The 16597-nt window shown below is 36.6% G+C and overlaps 2 protein-coding genes across 2 annotated transcripts in view; one reads left to right on the top strand and one right to left on the bottom strand.

Annotated features, from left to right (window-relative positions):
- Positions 1–2397, top strand: part of GNAZ (G protein subunit alpha z) — a 55344-nt gene extending 52947 nt beyond the window's left edge. The window contains exon 2 of the mRNA XM_026075154.1: positions 312–2397. Coding sequence (XP_025930939.1) covers positions 312–656 — 345 coding nt within the window. The 3' untranslated portion in view covers positions 657–2397. The remainder of the gene's footprint in view (positions 1–311) is intronic.
- The window catches only part of RSPH14 (radial spoke head 14 homolog), a 112613-nt gene extending 96778 nt beyond the window's left edge, over positions 1–15835 (bottom strand). Inside the window, exons 1-3 of the mRNA XM_026075156.1 lie at positions 15637–15835; positions 13703–13805; positions 13406–13524 (exon numbers count right to left, since the gene is read on the bottom strand). Of these exons, the coding sequence (XP_025930941.1) occupies positions 13406–13524; positions 13703–13805; positions 15637–15835 (421 nt within the window). The remainder of the gene's footprint in view (positions 1–13405; positions 13525–13702; positions 13806–15636) is intronic.
- Between the last annotated feature and the right edge of the window lie 762 nt (positions 15836–16597).

Below are 16597 nucleotides of genomic sequence, written 5' to 3'. Positions count from 1 at the left end.
CAACTAAGTTCTCCCAAGTTACACCTATTGTTTCTAAATCTTCAGTTTTAGACTTTCCTTCATGGTTGCCAATTATTAAAAATATATAAACTAAAGGAAGAAGTATTCTTTGGTGAAATGCAGTATATCAAAAACAAGCGAACTAGATTCCTRAAATTGCATGCTCAGGTTAGAGGGACTGTCACCAAGCAAAACAAAAGTTCTTTCTAAAACCAGATTGTGCTCATTAATAGAAATAATAACATATTCTGTGTGTTTTCCACACTTACATTGAAATACTATTGCTGATACTGTTGTTTCCTTCCCTACAGAGTCGAATGGCAGAAAGTTTGCGTCTCTTTGATTCCATCTGCAACAACAATTGGTTTATCAACACTTCCCTCATCCTCTTTTTGAATAAGAAAGATCTGCTGGCAGAAAAAATCCGGCGCATCCCTTTAACAGTCTGCTTTCCTGAATACAAAGGCCAAAACACTTATGAGGAGGCAGCAGTCTACATCCAACGCCAATTTGAGGACTTGAATCGCAACAAGGAGACCAAGGAGATCTACTCACACTTCACCTGCGCTACTGATACCAGTAACATCCAATTTGTGTTTGATGCAGTGACAGATGTCATCATTCAGAACAATCTCAAGTATATTGGCCTCTGCTAAGAATCCTTGGGCTTAATCTGTTTTCCTGAAGTGATAAAAAAAGGGGCTAACCACCTCCACTTCTAGTGGAAAAAATGGGGCAAAGCTCAGGAGCCCAAGGAGAGAAAAGGGGAAATCTGATGTATGTACACAGATCCTCTTATGCCCCCTTAACCTGCCACATTATTTTTCACAAATATATGTTTTGGAGAGTAAAAGCCTCCTCTCTAAAAAATGCAACCCCCTCCTGCCCCCTCCCCTACAAACATAAATCTCAAACAAAAACAAAAAAGAGATTGAGGCCTAATTCTGTGGAGATGTTTTCACCACAGTCACTGCACTTTTATTCCATTTGTTTCATTCCATTTCCTACAGTGGGAGTGTTATCATATTCTGTGTAAGAAATAATTCTTCATCCAGTTGTCCTAAAAATCATTTTACTGACATGAAGATATAAAGCTGGTGAGTGAGAGATGAACTTGTTTGCAGGGGGTGGAGCAGAATGGTTGTGTTGGGGAGAAAAACTAGTTCAAATCTGAAGCTACAAAACAGAAGAGTTTGAGCAAAATATTACTTACAGTTGTAAAGAATGGGCATGAATCCACACTGCTGGTACACGCAGCCAAACAGTATAAACACACACGTAATGTATACACATGCACATGATTCACAGCATATACTATGTACACACTTCTGCTTTACTTTACTGTTTATCATGGACACCTTGCCTGTCTAAGGAATTGTTGGTGCATAACTGTTCTGTGATTTCCAACCTGACTAGCAGCCCTTTCTGCTCTTTAAGGCTTCAAAATATGCAGCAAAACTATATTAAATGAATCTATGAATAGGCCAAATCAAGGTCAGTGTTTCTTCTACTGGTAAGGAGTTTTATACATCAAAACGGTCTTCTTTTACATCTTTTTTTGCCAAATCTTGTGGTGTTTCACAAAAAACAAACTCTATATTTAAGAAGTAGGTTAGTGTTCCTTTTTTAACAGATACAAAAAATCACAAGGCAGTTTTTTAATTATTGTTGTAGTGTCTGGATTGCTGAGTGTGAAAGTTGCCAACAGACAATTCTGTTCCACTGCTCCCAATAACTTCTGGGAAATACTGTAATATTGTAACAGACTTCCCAAGAAGCAGGAGCCATTGAGACTGTGTAGTATATAGCCTCCAAAGTCTTTTTTTTTTGTTGGGCTTTTTATTATTTAAAAAATGTGATGTATTATTAGAAGGTTAAAGATGAGCGATATGAACAATAACTAAATGTCTTGATATTTCAATTTAATAAATTATTTACAGTTTAGTGAAGTTAAGGAAACTGAAGAGATGCATTCCTCAGCTCCAGGTTTCATCTCATAAAGAAACACTACTGGATGGAGTAACATTCCGGCAAAACTAAAGCAAGTTTGAATGCGTAAGAAGCTCTGTGGGACTATACTGGAAAATCTCAAATGGATCATATAGACCTAAGTCTTTGGTCAGTTGATTCTTTCCCCTGCCATAGAAAAGACTTCTTAAAGACTTCAGTGTAAAGTTGGTGTGTAAATATATGTTTGATAATTGTAAAGCACATACGTACACAGAGATACAGACACACACGCACACTGGAAAATAACCTTCTACTTTTGTTTCCCCTATGTACTATGATTAGTGCAAGAAATCTCAGCCAAGGGCTCTAAGAAATTCAAAACAAAATGGTTAATAACATCAACATTAAAATTGTCCACTTAAGAAAAAATAAATAATTCAAATGATACTGAACTTGTCTATAGCGTGTTCATTAATTAGTAGTATGATATAGTAGTTACTTAATTGGATAATGTTTGTAAAGTTTTCATTCATTTATGACAGATTGATGAATGTTGTTCATTTGCTCTAGATCTTTTTCTTCAGTTCAATCACCAAAATTCAGCAAAATTTCAGTCTTAAGCAATTGCATTTGAGCAATTCAGTAAATTACAAGGGATGTCTTCCCCTTTAACAGCTTTACAACATATGAATGAATGTTATGGTGAAACTACAGGAAAGAAACTTCCATGGTATCTGCAAGATACTTAGGATGCCCCCCTGCATATTGCCATACAGAAACAGGTACTTTGCAATGATGATTTTCATAACATCTGTGCTCAAAAGTATATGTCTAGGTGTAAGCACATACATAAATTCTTTATTGTGCCTGAAGTTGGTCTCATCAACTTCTATTTAAAAATTGAAAAAAATGAAAAATCACTCCACATTTTTATACTACTAAGCTCTCAATATGAACTTCTGTTTGGCAAGTGTTTTTGAAACATCAGGCTTTTTTTAAAAAAAAATCTAAATATTGTTTAAAAGTGATATAAAGTGATCTATCAGCATAAGTCTTATTGACAGTTTGTCATTGAAGTTTACTTGAAAACTCCATCCATTCAGAATATACCAAGGTTCTTCCAGAACCTAAACCTTTAAAAGACTAGATTCATTGCAATTATTACGTCCTTCACCAAGATGTCAGTACCATCCCTAACAATCCATAAAATGTTCACTTGCATTTCCAATAAGTACGCACCACAGTTTCCAGAATATTTGCAGAACCTTTTCTCCAATGTCAGCCACTATTTTGTTAAGAAACTAATATAGGTGACCATCTCACACTGTACATGTAAGAATTTCTCCCTTAATATTCTAAAATCCAAGATTAAGATTTTGCTGTCACTCTTTGTTTAAGAACTGATAGATAATGTCAAACAGGGTTTATTGTCTTCCAGTATGCTAGTTTCTTCTACAAAACACTGCAGGGAAAAGAGCATACTGGGCAGCTCTTTGCATTCCTTGATAATCCATTTATCAAAATTATGGATGTGAAAATTCCAGAGGGAATGAGTACATTTTCTGACTTGTTAGTCAGACTTATTAGTCCAATCTAGGATATTCTTATCTAAAATAAAAAGGGGGTTAGATCTAAAGCAATCAGCACTTAATTTGAAGCCTAGAGCAAAGCCAGCAATATAATCAGTTACTGTATCCCTAGCCAGACAAGATGTAAAAACCACGATCACAAGCTGAARGGGATTGCAACTCTTGTAGAAACAGCATATCAGTCTGACAGGAGGCTTTTGCTTCATGTTTTCTCCACTCATAAAAAATCACTTGCTAGAGGATGTTAGATATTTAAATTCCTGGAATTTAAACAGACTTTGACTTACAACCTTTCAACCCTGTTTATCATTTCTGAGATCAGCTGAAAATACCTGACAATGTCTGGAGCAAGTTTCATTTGTTTGTTTGTTTCTGGACATTTCTACCAAATGCATGAGAAAGACCTAACCTTTCTCACCTTATATTTAAGTGTCCTTCTTTTGACCTGTTTGAGGATATCTACAGTCAAGCTAGGACTTTTTTAAGCAACATGGAAGCTCAAGCTAATAGAGATCTGGGACTGCATACAAATATACTGAATACACTTGAAGGCAGTGGTTCATGGGGTAATCGTTTTCAACTTTACTAGAGTGCAACTGTAGCCAAAAATATTCTCAGAGGGTCAAGTCATAGGTTAGGACTTTCAATAGTCTTCAGTCCTGACCTAATCAATGATGGGAAAATCCTATCTCTTTTGTAATGCGATACTTTATCCCTGCCCTGGAGATGTGGGGCCCCTTTAAGCATGCCTTTTTGACTGTTACACCTGAAGGACAGAGGCAAAAGAGCCAATGAGGCGGCACCTCAGGGGTATAGAAGACTTGGCATGCCTAACAGGGAGCATTTGGTGCTCTCACTGGAAACCAGAAACTACCCCCTCCTGCTTGTGGTATCAGGCTGCTTGACTTGGTGAGTTTGCTGAAAGCTGTATGTGCTGATGGTTGCTAGTACAGGATTCTCTAGTCTTAGTCTACTATTAGAGCACTATCATTTACTTAGTGACTTACAGAACATTTCCAGTCTAAATTTCCTTCTATAGWGTAATATCACATTATTATCCACTTGAACTGAAGAAAAAAAAAAAAAGTATAAAATGAGTTTGGGCTTCCTTTGACATGGAATGGAGTACTACTATTTGATGGTATGTCCCCCTTCACCTCTAGATTTTTTGGTATTGTAGCCATTTCAGACTGGTGAGAGAAGTGACAAGAAAACACTGGTCTTCACTGGATCATAGCTTCAAAGKAAGGAAGCCAGGTAGGCAAAGTAAAAGCAAAAGTGCAGTCAATTTTGAGGGGAGATAAGAGATGTATTTTATAAAAATCCTTTATTCAACTGTGAAGGTTCTTCCAACAGAAGTATTGTAGGCATCCTACAATAAAAGTGGAGAAGCTAGTATACTTTACCAAAGAACTAAAAGCTATTTCTAAGGAAAATTCACATTTCTCACTCAATGAAGATAATAGGGAGAAGAAAAACTGAAGTAGTGCATGTCACTAAATGTTCCCATTTAACTTAAGAATAGGAATGGGGAGGAAAAAAGCAGTAAATTTTTAAGATTAAATAATCAATTCACATATACATGTTCTCTTAATAGGAATTCCTTACTATTAACTCTCTATTCATTTAATCCYCATGATGTTTTTGATTTTAGTATTCTGAGTAACTCATGGTTACTCAGTTACTGTCTTCTAGCTGAAGAACTGAAGATTTTTAAAATGAATTCTGTTTTACATAGAAGGAAAACAATTTTATCTTCCCACTGTATAAAAAAACCTGAGGCATTGGAAGGTTAAAATAGGAAGTCTGTTCCAAAGACAGGTGTTAAAGTGAAATCCCTTGACTCTTAGTCTTCGATCTGGATAAATCATGCAATTAAATTTGCATCCAGTTTCTCAGTGCTCAGGTTTATCAGTGATGCAGTGCACTGCCACCTGAAAGAACTGCACTAATGCAGCTGGGATTTCACTTCACCTGGGCAACAATGACATTCACAGAAGAAATGTTCCATCTGTTGCAGYAAGAATGCCATCTGTCCTGTTATCATTTGCACTTCATACAGCAAAACACATTTCAAAGGGGAAAAAAAAGTATCCTTAAACAGCCCTTATCCACAGATTTGATAGGTTATGATTTCCTAAAGATGGAATAGCGGAGACACTTAGACACAGTAAAGTTAGAGAAATTTCACCTCTTGGACTCTTCCCAAATAGAGGTTCTGGCAAGCTGAAAAACCTACTGCCCCATCCAATCCACCTCAATCATTGCCTAAAAGGATTAAGTAACCTTAAAAGAAAGGAAGGAAAATGGGTAAGAATTATTAAACTTTGCCAGTGTTAGCCATATCTTAGTGAAAGATTTTCCTAGATATATTTTTTGTTTGTTATTGCCTCTGTCACTTATTACATAGCACCCCCTCAATAATGCTGTTACATATTTCTTGCATGTTAATTAATTATTTTCAGAAAGAATGAGAGCTTTTCCGTTAATTTCTCCTGGTGGATATTCTTCATCCTTCCCTTCTGTTTTTTCTCCCTCTTCCCTCTTCTATTGAATACATACATCTATCTTATTTCTGTCTTTCTTCCACCCATTATTTCCTGTCACTAAGTTCTTTCCTCTGGAGAAGCTACCCCTCAGTGTCCTTCCAGTCTCAGTGGATGTTCCCACCCTTTGTTGTTTAACAATTCCAATTTCACTGGAGGATACTGGTATCCTMCTTTATTTAAGTGGCAGATCTTTAAGGTAGTTTGTGCTATTTGTTTTGCAAAGGATATAGATACCTGCAAAAGCAACTAAAAGACCTGACTGGTCATATTGTTCTTTTTTTTTTTTCTTTTATTTCTGAGATAACACAATAGATCAGGGTCTACAGCCCATATATTTACAAGTCCTGCTATGCTTTAGGAAAAACAGAAAAGTTAGTTATGATACTACTTTATGTCAACACAAATCATGAATGTTGATCACACTAACAGTACAATTTCATGATTGCATAATAATGAATCTTGCAAAGTGTGTGTACAGCCTTAAATATAGGAATTAGAAGTAGTTTGCAAAAAGTGGACTCACCTAAAATAATCACATTTTCCTAAATTACTCCTATTTGGGGAAAGATCAGGTGGCCTGGTGCAGTATTAAGTGGARTCACTGGCCACATCTCAATGAACAAAAACAGTTATACTTCATGTCAAATGCATCTACAGCTTATGTTTCTTTTCGTCTAGTGTGGAGCATACAGCTTTACTGGCCCCCAAACTTTCCTGTGCTGTAGAAAACATGAGAAATTTAGCTGGGGAAATACTATAATAGTTGCTGATTTCCTCCAGCTGATACAGGGTACATCCTATCTGGTTATCTGGAAGTGAGGTGTAGAAGCAAATGCGAAGAGAAAAGAGTTTCTTGGCTGGTTGAAGAAGGCTGAATTACCAGGCAGAGACAATTTCTCTATCTGTGTCTGTAATATGTCAAACGTACTACCTCAGATCTTGTGACTCTTGTTAGMTATTGGAAAATATTTGCCATTCTCTCTGATAATCCCCCAAATTGTCTCTGTTCATAGCACATAAAATAAATTAAGCACCTTTCTGTTTTTCTTCTAAATGGCCATCTGCATGTGATTCTGCTCTATGATAACACAATTCTGCTCAAGGAATTATATTCTACCCCTTAAATACAGGCATGTACATTTTTATGTATATTGAAATAGTTTTTATCCAAATAAAAACAATACATAGATAGCATCAGTGAATGAACTTCAAGAGTAAAACATACAAAATGTAATTCTTTCTTATATGATCATATATCCCTAGTATATAGAAATTATAAATCTCTAGTACTATTAACCTATGTAAAGTACAGGGARATAAGCTCAGAAAAACTAGATAATACATATTATTCCCAGAAAAATGAATTGTGACGCACTGGTAGGAAGATCTCTCAACAATGCTCCAAAATGTACTAAAATGGATTATTTCTATGGCTCAAAGAAAAATTTGAGGCTGTCATGTCAACAAAAATAATCATGCCAATGTCAAATGTGGAGAGGCAACAGGAAAAAAAAGAGGTAAGAACGTTACTGGAAAACCAAGTAATCAGGCAGTACTGTTAGTGCTTATCAGGTAAGAAAGGTAGAAGATATTAAGTGTCCAGATTGTGAAAGTGACAAAGAAAAGGGTTTATGTGGTCCCTTTCTTTAAAGGTAAGAAAGACACTCAAGGTTGAAGTTAACAACTTGGAAAGTGTATACAAAATGGAAATGAAAACAGCTACCTAGAGAAGGAAGAAAAGCATAAACAGGAGCTTTGTTAGAAGGCCAGGGCAAGGTAATGATACACTTGAATGTTACAGAAGTGATGGATGAATTTCTTTATAGACAAAGAAGTTGTAGGAGACAAAACCCAGCTAAAAGTAAAAATAATTTTTGGTAACTGAGATTGGAACATCTGATTTAACCATATTAAGCAAATGGCCTAAGGATTCATTTGTCTGTCAGCCTTTGCAGGTCAGGCTGAATGCTAGAATCTGAGACATAGAATAAAAGAGGCTCAGAACAATGCATTTATCCAAGGGTAAATGCTTGAAGAGATGCTTTCACATGCAACATGCTAGCTCAGTGTCTACCCCACTGATCTTCTAGACTGTACATATCTGACAGGCTGAAGGCTGCAGGCTTTTTTCTATCCATCCTTCCCCCCAAACTGTCAAAGGACATGTATGAAAATCTGGTCTGTAAAAAGCTGCATCAGACTAACTTAATCTGGTCAATAACTTTTATCCTGAGCAAACCTTGAAGGCTTTTAATAGCACAGAAATTGACAGACCAGACAGGTGATGGTCAAAATGTGCAGTCATTTCACGGCAGAAGAAATTAAGCTTTGGAAGAGAATTTCCTCTAGAATGGTATGGTTCAAGCAAACTATAAAAAGAAAATACTAGAGGCATCACACTCAGATGTGAATACAGAATCAGATGATAGAAGGTTAAATTCTGCTTGCTTTACTCATGTAAATAGTCCCTCTACCTTCACTTTTATTTCTCATAAATAGAAGCTGAGAAAAAGTTGGCTTACATGAATACAGAGTGTGATTGCTGCAAATATTTTAGGATTGAGCTACATGTTGAGAATTAACAAATATAATGGAAATAAATGTATTTAAAACAGATCTGAAATATCAAGTTTTTAATAAAATACTTCTCTTTACTCAGAATACACTTAAAAGGGAATTGCAATGAAGGCACTTGATGCACAGAATTTTTTCCACATAACTAATTTTACAGTTATGTAAATCCCCTCCTTTTTCCTACTACCAGTTACCCTTTCCTGCTTTCTGGAGACAATGCTCCAGAACTGTTCCTTGAAACAAGCTACGATGTTGCTACTTGGAGAAACTGATTTTTATCTACCACCAGTGATGGACTGGTGCTCATCACTGCATGTGATGATATATAGCTCCTGGAGAAGGTGAAATGGGAAAACAGGCATGAGTCTTAGCTCCAGAGAAGCTTCACTCAAAAGCAGCTGCCTCTCAGAGAACTGTAGTCTTTCTTTTGCAAAGATGCACAACTCTCACTGAGTTGGGACTGTAATAGGAGTTAGAAGCAGCTCTTTGTCTGGCAGAAACTCCTGCTGATTTCAGAGTTGTGAATCACTTGCCTTCCAAAGGCCAGGTCTTGAGGAGGGACACAGGTACAGTTGGCTTTCAGCTTTTGCTGAGTTCTGAGCTCAGCAGGGGTAGGCTAAWCCTTCCACTGAAGGAGGCAACTTGATTTCTCCTTGCATAGTATAATCTCACGTTTCCTGGTTTCACCAAACTGGTATCTTACAGCTGTGAAAGGTGGCAGCAGTTCCCATCAGGGGCTCCTGAACCAAACTGGTATATTCAGATACCTGCAGGGACTCAGAAGGAACAATGGTAGCATATCTGTCCCTGTTCCCTAAGTGGCAGTGTGGTGTACCATGACACATTCTCCAGTTTGGGCAACGTATTTTGGTTTATGTGGAATTTTTAAGAAGTAATGTTTTATGTTTTGGCACCACCARCAGCCACTTTTGCTTAGTGCTACAGTAAGTCACTAAACAAAATGACAGGTCTAATTAAATGCTTTCTATGTTACCCTCCTTTTTAGTCCTTGCTTTTTAGAAATTACCAAAAAATGGTTTGAACTGGCAATCCCTGCAAAAAAGCCATTATTTTCAAATTGGGCTCTGCTATTATAAATGTTAAATGAATACTACAGTTTGAGGTACTGCATCACTACCAAATTTACCTTATAAAATTCAAACACTGCACTGCAACTAGTCATTACTGTTGCTGTCAAAACTTTCAGCCAAGTCATAAGTAAACTTCAAATTATTATACAAAAACACATCCCAAGACAGCATTAGTGAATAGTTCCATATAATCATAATCAATTATGAATACAGTAGATTTTAAAAAAAGGGTAAAGGCAAGCGATCTGTGAAATATCTTCAACCTCCACTGAAATCTTAACAGTAGACAAAGGAAAAATCCTGAAGGGACTGGACTTTAAACAAGAAAACAAACAAAAGAAATCTCGCTATAGATGTAGCGTGAAGTCTGAAGTGGCTGCAATAGAATTACATTAAAACTATGCTTGATCGAGTACACACTGACTGGCCTTAATTTTATTAAATTTCGTATGAACTGCAAACTGGAACATTCATGTCAAGAAAACATTAATTCACAAATCTAATAATAAGCATTTAAATGTTGCTAATATACACTAGCAATAGTGGATTCAGAAGAAATATAAATTAAATATTTTTCCTATAATCTGCTATGCCCTTCCATTCCTTGCTGTTGCCAAAATAAGTATTTCTTGCTAGCTTTTGAAGTTCCAGCTTGCACCCCACAGCTTTAACTGCACAGTCAAGGAATTTCAGTTCAAATCTGTGCAGCCCATTTAAAAAGCCAGCATAAAATGATTAAGCTTAAAGTTACTTAAAGTATTTTTTCCCATTAAGTCTTCCAGTACGGGTAGGGGGAAGCTACCACTAAAAACCCTAATTTGCTATACTAGTTTGCAAYTGTATCTAGATTTTTAGGCACAGAATTTAAAATGTACACCATTAATTATTCAGGATTCCAGATCATGTGTGCAATAATGGCTGTTTACTAAATATGTGCATTTATTTGGTATGYGGCCTGTGTACAGCAGTTTGATACAAAAATAATCACAAGAGGTCGTATGTCATAGAAAAATGCTAGCTTGCAACATATGCACAAATGAAACTTAATACATGGAATTTCAGAACTGACAAGTGATTCCCAGTACCTCAGTTTCTTGGGTGTCCAACTTCGAACACTCTGAAAAACTTTCACTTCCTTCCAGGGCCACATGAATAGCTTTTTTTAATTACCTGCCCCCAGCTTTTATCGTAGAAGAAATTTTTTGTCCTCCARTTAGTTTTCTGCTTACATAGCTAAACTTTCAACCTACTTAGTATATGCTCTGAGTTCTGGGAGATGGAACCTAAAAAGGGGCAGGTGTTTAAACAGAGTGTTAGTTGAACTTTGCATTCCTACATCTCAAATTCTTAGCTAAAAAATCTAGTGTACAGCAACCACTTAATCCTGAGGAGGTTTCCCTCTTTAACCTGAAACCTTTCTAGTCAGCTTAAGGTCTGCAGCATGCACATATCTGAAAATTGTACCACCAAAGGAGACAAGTGGCAAGCTCCTGCATCCAGACACATCTGAAGGTTAGAGYTAAAAATAAAGTTCAGTACAGCCATGACTGAACAGCAAGGCTTATTACTGAATTATGCAGTTCCCAAACAGCTAAGAAGACCATAGCCAGTATGGATGGATGGTTAATGATTAACAGTGACCTAGGAAAAATCTGGCAACATTTACTTCTATTAAGTTTTTTTTCTCATCCAAGTTTCTCATGATCCAAATATTCACAGGATGGTACCTATGTATCTACATAGGTAACCGGCAGATTTCTTTGAAGGCAGTCAGATAGGTCAAGATATACTAAAACAAGTCAAGTCACTGTCTCAGAGTTGAAAATCTGTAAGATGACTAGAGAAATTARTTTAAAAGAAAATCTGATTTTCTATAGTGATGTTTGTGAAATTATTTAGCCCACTATATCAATATCCTTCATACCGATTTAATTAATTAGGACTTTAAATGGTTAAGAGCATGTAAAAATATATATATTTTTAAGAATTTATGTATTCTCACTCAGGAAGGTTCTAAAAATTCATTCAATTTTTTTTAAGCACCAGTAATGTAACAGAAGTCCTCAAATTAGACATTTTCCCTTAAATTTTAGTAATATGACTTTTTAATTGACAATTTCCATCTACTGAAGCTAAAATTTTAAAATTATAATTTTAATTGGTGGAATTGTAATGTAATGGTCAGATTAGAAAATTATTGAAACTATAGTTTTGGAGTCTGGGTATAAAAGTAACAAATCAGGGTAAATTTCCTTTAGTGAGTAACAGATTTTTTTAAAAAAATGAATATATGTAATAAAACTAAAGAAAGCATGTAAAAGGTACAATGACTTACTCTATTCTTCTAGCAAGTCAAAGACAAATTGTCAGCCTGTTTTCCTCAACCTAAACTGAAGCATTTAAAAGTTAGATGCCTAACTCTGACATAGTTAACCTAGCTTATGTTTTTCTCACTGGAGATAAATGGACATCACCATAGCACAGCTCGTTGCATCCTAAACTAAGCACCTAAGATATGTCAGATTTATTGCCCCAGAAGATACTGATTTGTCTCTGCTGGTTTGTCTCCCACTGCACAGGGAGTGTAGGATGACTAGCTTAATTTGACATCTGAAATCAGGCAAAATGAATCCACATTTAGCTTCATATCCTACCATTTAAGTATATTTAACAATATTACCTAGCTTTTGATTCCTAAGGGTAAACAATATTTAAATTAAAGAATCAGTAAAAGCAAACTCCTTCACTGTTCCTTGCATTACCCTCAAATTTTTTCAATTTACCAACCGAAAGCAATGTAAAAGGATCCAGTAAAAAATGTTGCCTCTGAGCCTGATGCTGAAAAAGCATTAATCCTGAATCCACAGAATACTCAGTGCAATGGACGGTGCCCTTAAGTGCTCATTTGTCTCCTACTCTAGTGCTTGCAAGGAGCAGGGAAAGCATATAACATATTTCACAAGACTTGTACTTCCTAACACCAGAAAAGCTTTCTACAAACCCATTTTGCAAAACCCTACATGCTGTGAAATCAGTGCAACATGATTAATACCTAAACATCATTTTGAACGGAAGAGGACAAAGTGAATTTTCAATGTAAGACTCTGAAATACAAACTCAAGGGCACAGGCCATATAATCTGTATCTTGAGGGGGTAGCCCTTACTTGTGTAAGCAGACCTAAAAATTAATGGATCTAGCCTTAAGACTGAGAATTTGCAGGATCAAGCCCTAAAAGAAATACATAGGCAGCACTATTCACATACACATTATGTTAATACAGGGCCTTTCACTTGTTATCTATGTGCAGACACTTTATATATTTTGGCCAAGTGTTCTTACTATTATTACACAATTTGCAAATTGTTTTAGAAGTGCAACAACAGTTCCAGACAACATAGTTGTCTCCACCCATGAAGAACAAAAGACAGCTGTACCTTCCAAAGTTTCCCAATAGAACCCAAAGAATAACCTCTCAAAGGAAAACTAACTAAAGAAAACTAAGATGAACAAAAATAGAAAGATATTGTTTTAAAATGGGATTTTGAAGGAAAGTGGAAAAAATAAATCTGGGGAAAAATATTTAGGGAATCAGGTAAATTCATTTATCTGCTTTGTCTATTTGAATATTTAAGTARTTAAAAAATCCCTACCTTCAGGTAATTTTGCCATCATTTCAAAAATTTGATGTGTGTTCTTCCGACAGATATCTACTGGATCATCCAATAGCTGAGCCAGGGCGGAAATTACTCCATTTTGTATAAACCCATGCCTAGAAGCAGCATTGGAAGAGGGATTTAACTAAGCATAACTAAAATATTTGCCAGATGCATAATCTTAAATACTATTTACATTGCACCTATATTGCCAAAACTTGAACTCTGTTATTTCTCACTGAAATTTCTTTATTTGTTTCCATACCATTCAGTAAACGCTAGAATTATACCTACCTGCCAACATGATGCATAGCCATTATGTGGAGGGCTTCTGTTGATTTTTGTCGGACAGTACTGTCATGATCTAGCAGCAAAGTCTTCAGGTTATCCAAGAATCCTACAAAACACAAGTTTATTTTAACATTTCTTAYCTTTAGCATTAGCTCAAAATAGCAATGATCACTTTTTATTTCACAATACAAAGCACAAATAATCAGGGAGAATTTTCATCTTGTCCTGACAGTCAAACTCTCATTGCCATACCTCAAGTAGGGAAGAAACTTGATCTACTGCCAAAAATGCCATGCCATAATTCCTCAAATATCTTAACATTAGAATAAAAGTTTACTGATACAAGCGCTCCAGAGAACTAGCATCCCTAATTGTCTGACTTGCAGAGAAGATAAGTTAAGTGGAAAGACCCCACTTAACYAATTTTGTGTTGAATCATACCACAAACTCTTAATGCTGCAAATACTTATGTAATAACCTAACTCTAAAAATAAAGGTACACTGGGTTCTGGAGCTATTACTGGTTTTAAAATACATAAGTGTGTGTTTGCAGGATTGACGCCTACATTTCTGTAAACTTTCTTAGGTGTAACAAAGGCTATGTAGCAGCACATAACCTTGATTTCCATATGCAGCAATATATTTGGTAAATTTGATAAACCATTAAAGGCTATGCATGTAAATGRAAAGCACCCTTGAGAGCACTGACAAAAAAAATGAATCTCTCATTACTTCAGCATTTACTGCTAACCAAACAATAACTCTACTTTTCAATGATTTTTATTGCTACCTCTTATCAAAAAAAAAAAAAAAAGGAAGTGAAAGGAGACATAAGTGGTGGCAAACCTGGGGACTTATTTAATGTTGCATAATGAGCTATGTAGATGCACAACAAACTGAATGTTAAATGTTAGGATAAGCTTGTGTGGGTTTCTTCCAAAGCACTGAAAATTTGTGGTGGTTGGATATAATCCTGATGAGTAAGATACATTCAGTTATATTGTCTTTTATCTTTTTCTTCTGAAGTTCTACTGATTTCTTTGATATTCTCATTCTACGATCACTAAGATACTTCTAAGAAACAGTTCGGCATAAAAAGCCCTGATGTTCTAATCCTCCAGTGAAGTTATATCTAGATGTGCCATGCTATCCACTGCCAAAGGAAAGAAAGGCAAAAGATGCCTTCAGAGATTTYGCTGATGAATTTGTAAACTTGATTTATATATCTCATTATTTTATTCATCATTAATTAAAAGGTTTGTCAGTATTTTACCTGATATTGTAATGTGATCTGAGATGTGGCTGGATGTCTGAGATACTGGCTTAGACCTTTCCTTCAATGAAAAGCCCCACTGAGGTCTAATGCGCTTGGGAGTACCCCATATATGAAAAATCCAGGGCTTTGAAGGAAGGTACTACTGTCAGATAGGTATTAGAAGAATGTCTAATGAAGAAAAAAAAAATACTGGCATTTTTGCCATTTTTTCCTGCTCTAGGATAACTGAAAGTTTTTTTTTTCCCTTTCTAAAGAAAATATTTGTTGTAGTTTTAAGTTTATGAAAAGATGCATTAATAATAGGATTAGAGAAGATACCAGGCRAACAAGATTGGAGGTTTCTAACTTTGGACTAATTAGCTCTTTTTTATTAGCACCTGTTAAGATTTATCTAAAATTCAGAATACACAAGGAAAAAAAATCAGCACTACTTTTACATTTAGGGGTTGATAATTCCTATAGTGAGCATACTCTTAAAATAATAGTCATGTATGTGACATAACATTCCTTACCTTTTTAAGGTAAAACAAGCAGAGAATAAAAACAAAAAATCTTTGTGGCTATTTTGTTATCAAAGACAATGCAGGAGATAAGAAAACAGGGCAAAAAAGTACAGCTTTTTCTCCCGCTGTGTCAGAGTTTGACATCAGAGGTCACTTACCTAGGTGTATTGCCTGGTAGACATTTTCTGGGTCATGGACCAGATCGCAGAGGGCCATCAGCGCCCGCTGCCGCGTCAGCAGCTCAGGGGACTGGAGCTCCTCGTTCAGCTTGGGAAGGGCCCTCTCCCCAAACGCAACGGGAGCTTTCGTGGGATCTATATCCGGGGGCAGCATGGCTGAGATACGAGCCTGTGCCATCCCGAGCTTCCCTGGGACAGATTCCCTTTGTCCCTAGAAATACCCCAAAACGATTGTACCTGGTGACAGGACCAAGACYGAAACCAGAGACAACTGCTGACTTTAAACTGAGCAGTGCTCTATGCCCCAGAAGAGCTATTTTAGGACACAGTACTTGTTAGGCAGCCATAAAAGAAGAGGCTGGAATGATGCATGAACATTAGCATTAATGCCTGTTCATCAGCTGAACTGTCTTGTCTGGTTTAATTTTCTACTGAACACGGAAAGTTAAAAAAAAAAAAAAAAGCTTAAAGTTGCAAAAATTTGAGATTGAGGTGAGGGGAAGCAGGTTCTTTCTGAAAGGTTAATGTCCTACCCCAGAGAAGGGGCTCAAAATAACAATATTAAAGCGAAAGCAAACAAAAGCCAGTCTTCAAAAAAGCATTCATTTAAAAGCAGTCTGGTTTAAACGCGCCCTCAGGGTTCGTTAACGTTTGAAAGAAACGGTGATGCTTGACCCCTCTTCCCTCACGGCTCCGCTGACGGAAGTAGGCGCCTTCCAGTTTTCAAAACTACTCAACAGAAATTACAACTACAACGTTAAAACTTAACTAGAAAACAGCTGCGTTTCTCTCTTGAAAACACCCCGAAGAGCCTAGAGAGGGGCGCCCCGTCCCAGCGCCATGGCGCCGCCCCAGCCCGCCCCGCTTCCCGCTCCGCGGCCCCCTCCACCTCGGCCGACGCCTGTCGCGCTCGCGTGCTCCGGTCGCCACAGCAACCAGC

This window comes from Apteryx rowi, unplaced genomic scaffold (assembly GCF_003343035.1).
Source record: "Apteryx rowi isolate R43461 unplaced genomic scaffold, aptRow1 scaffold_40, whole genome shotgun sequence".
Classification (NCBI taxonomy): domain Eukaryota; kingdom Metazoa; phylum Chordata; class Aves; order Apterygiformes; family Apterygidae; genus Apteryx; species Apteryx rowi.
Note: the sequence above shows the minus strand (reverse complement) of the source record. Positions and strands in the feature narration are given on the sequence as shown.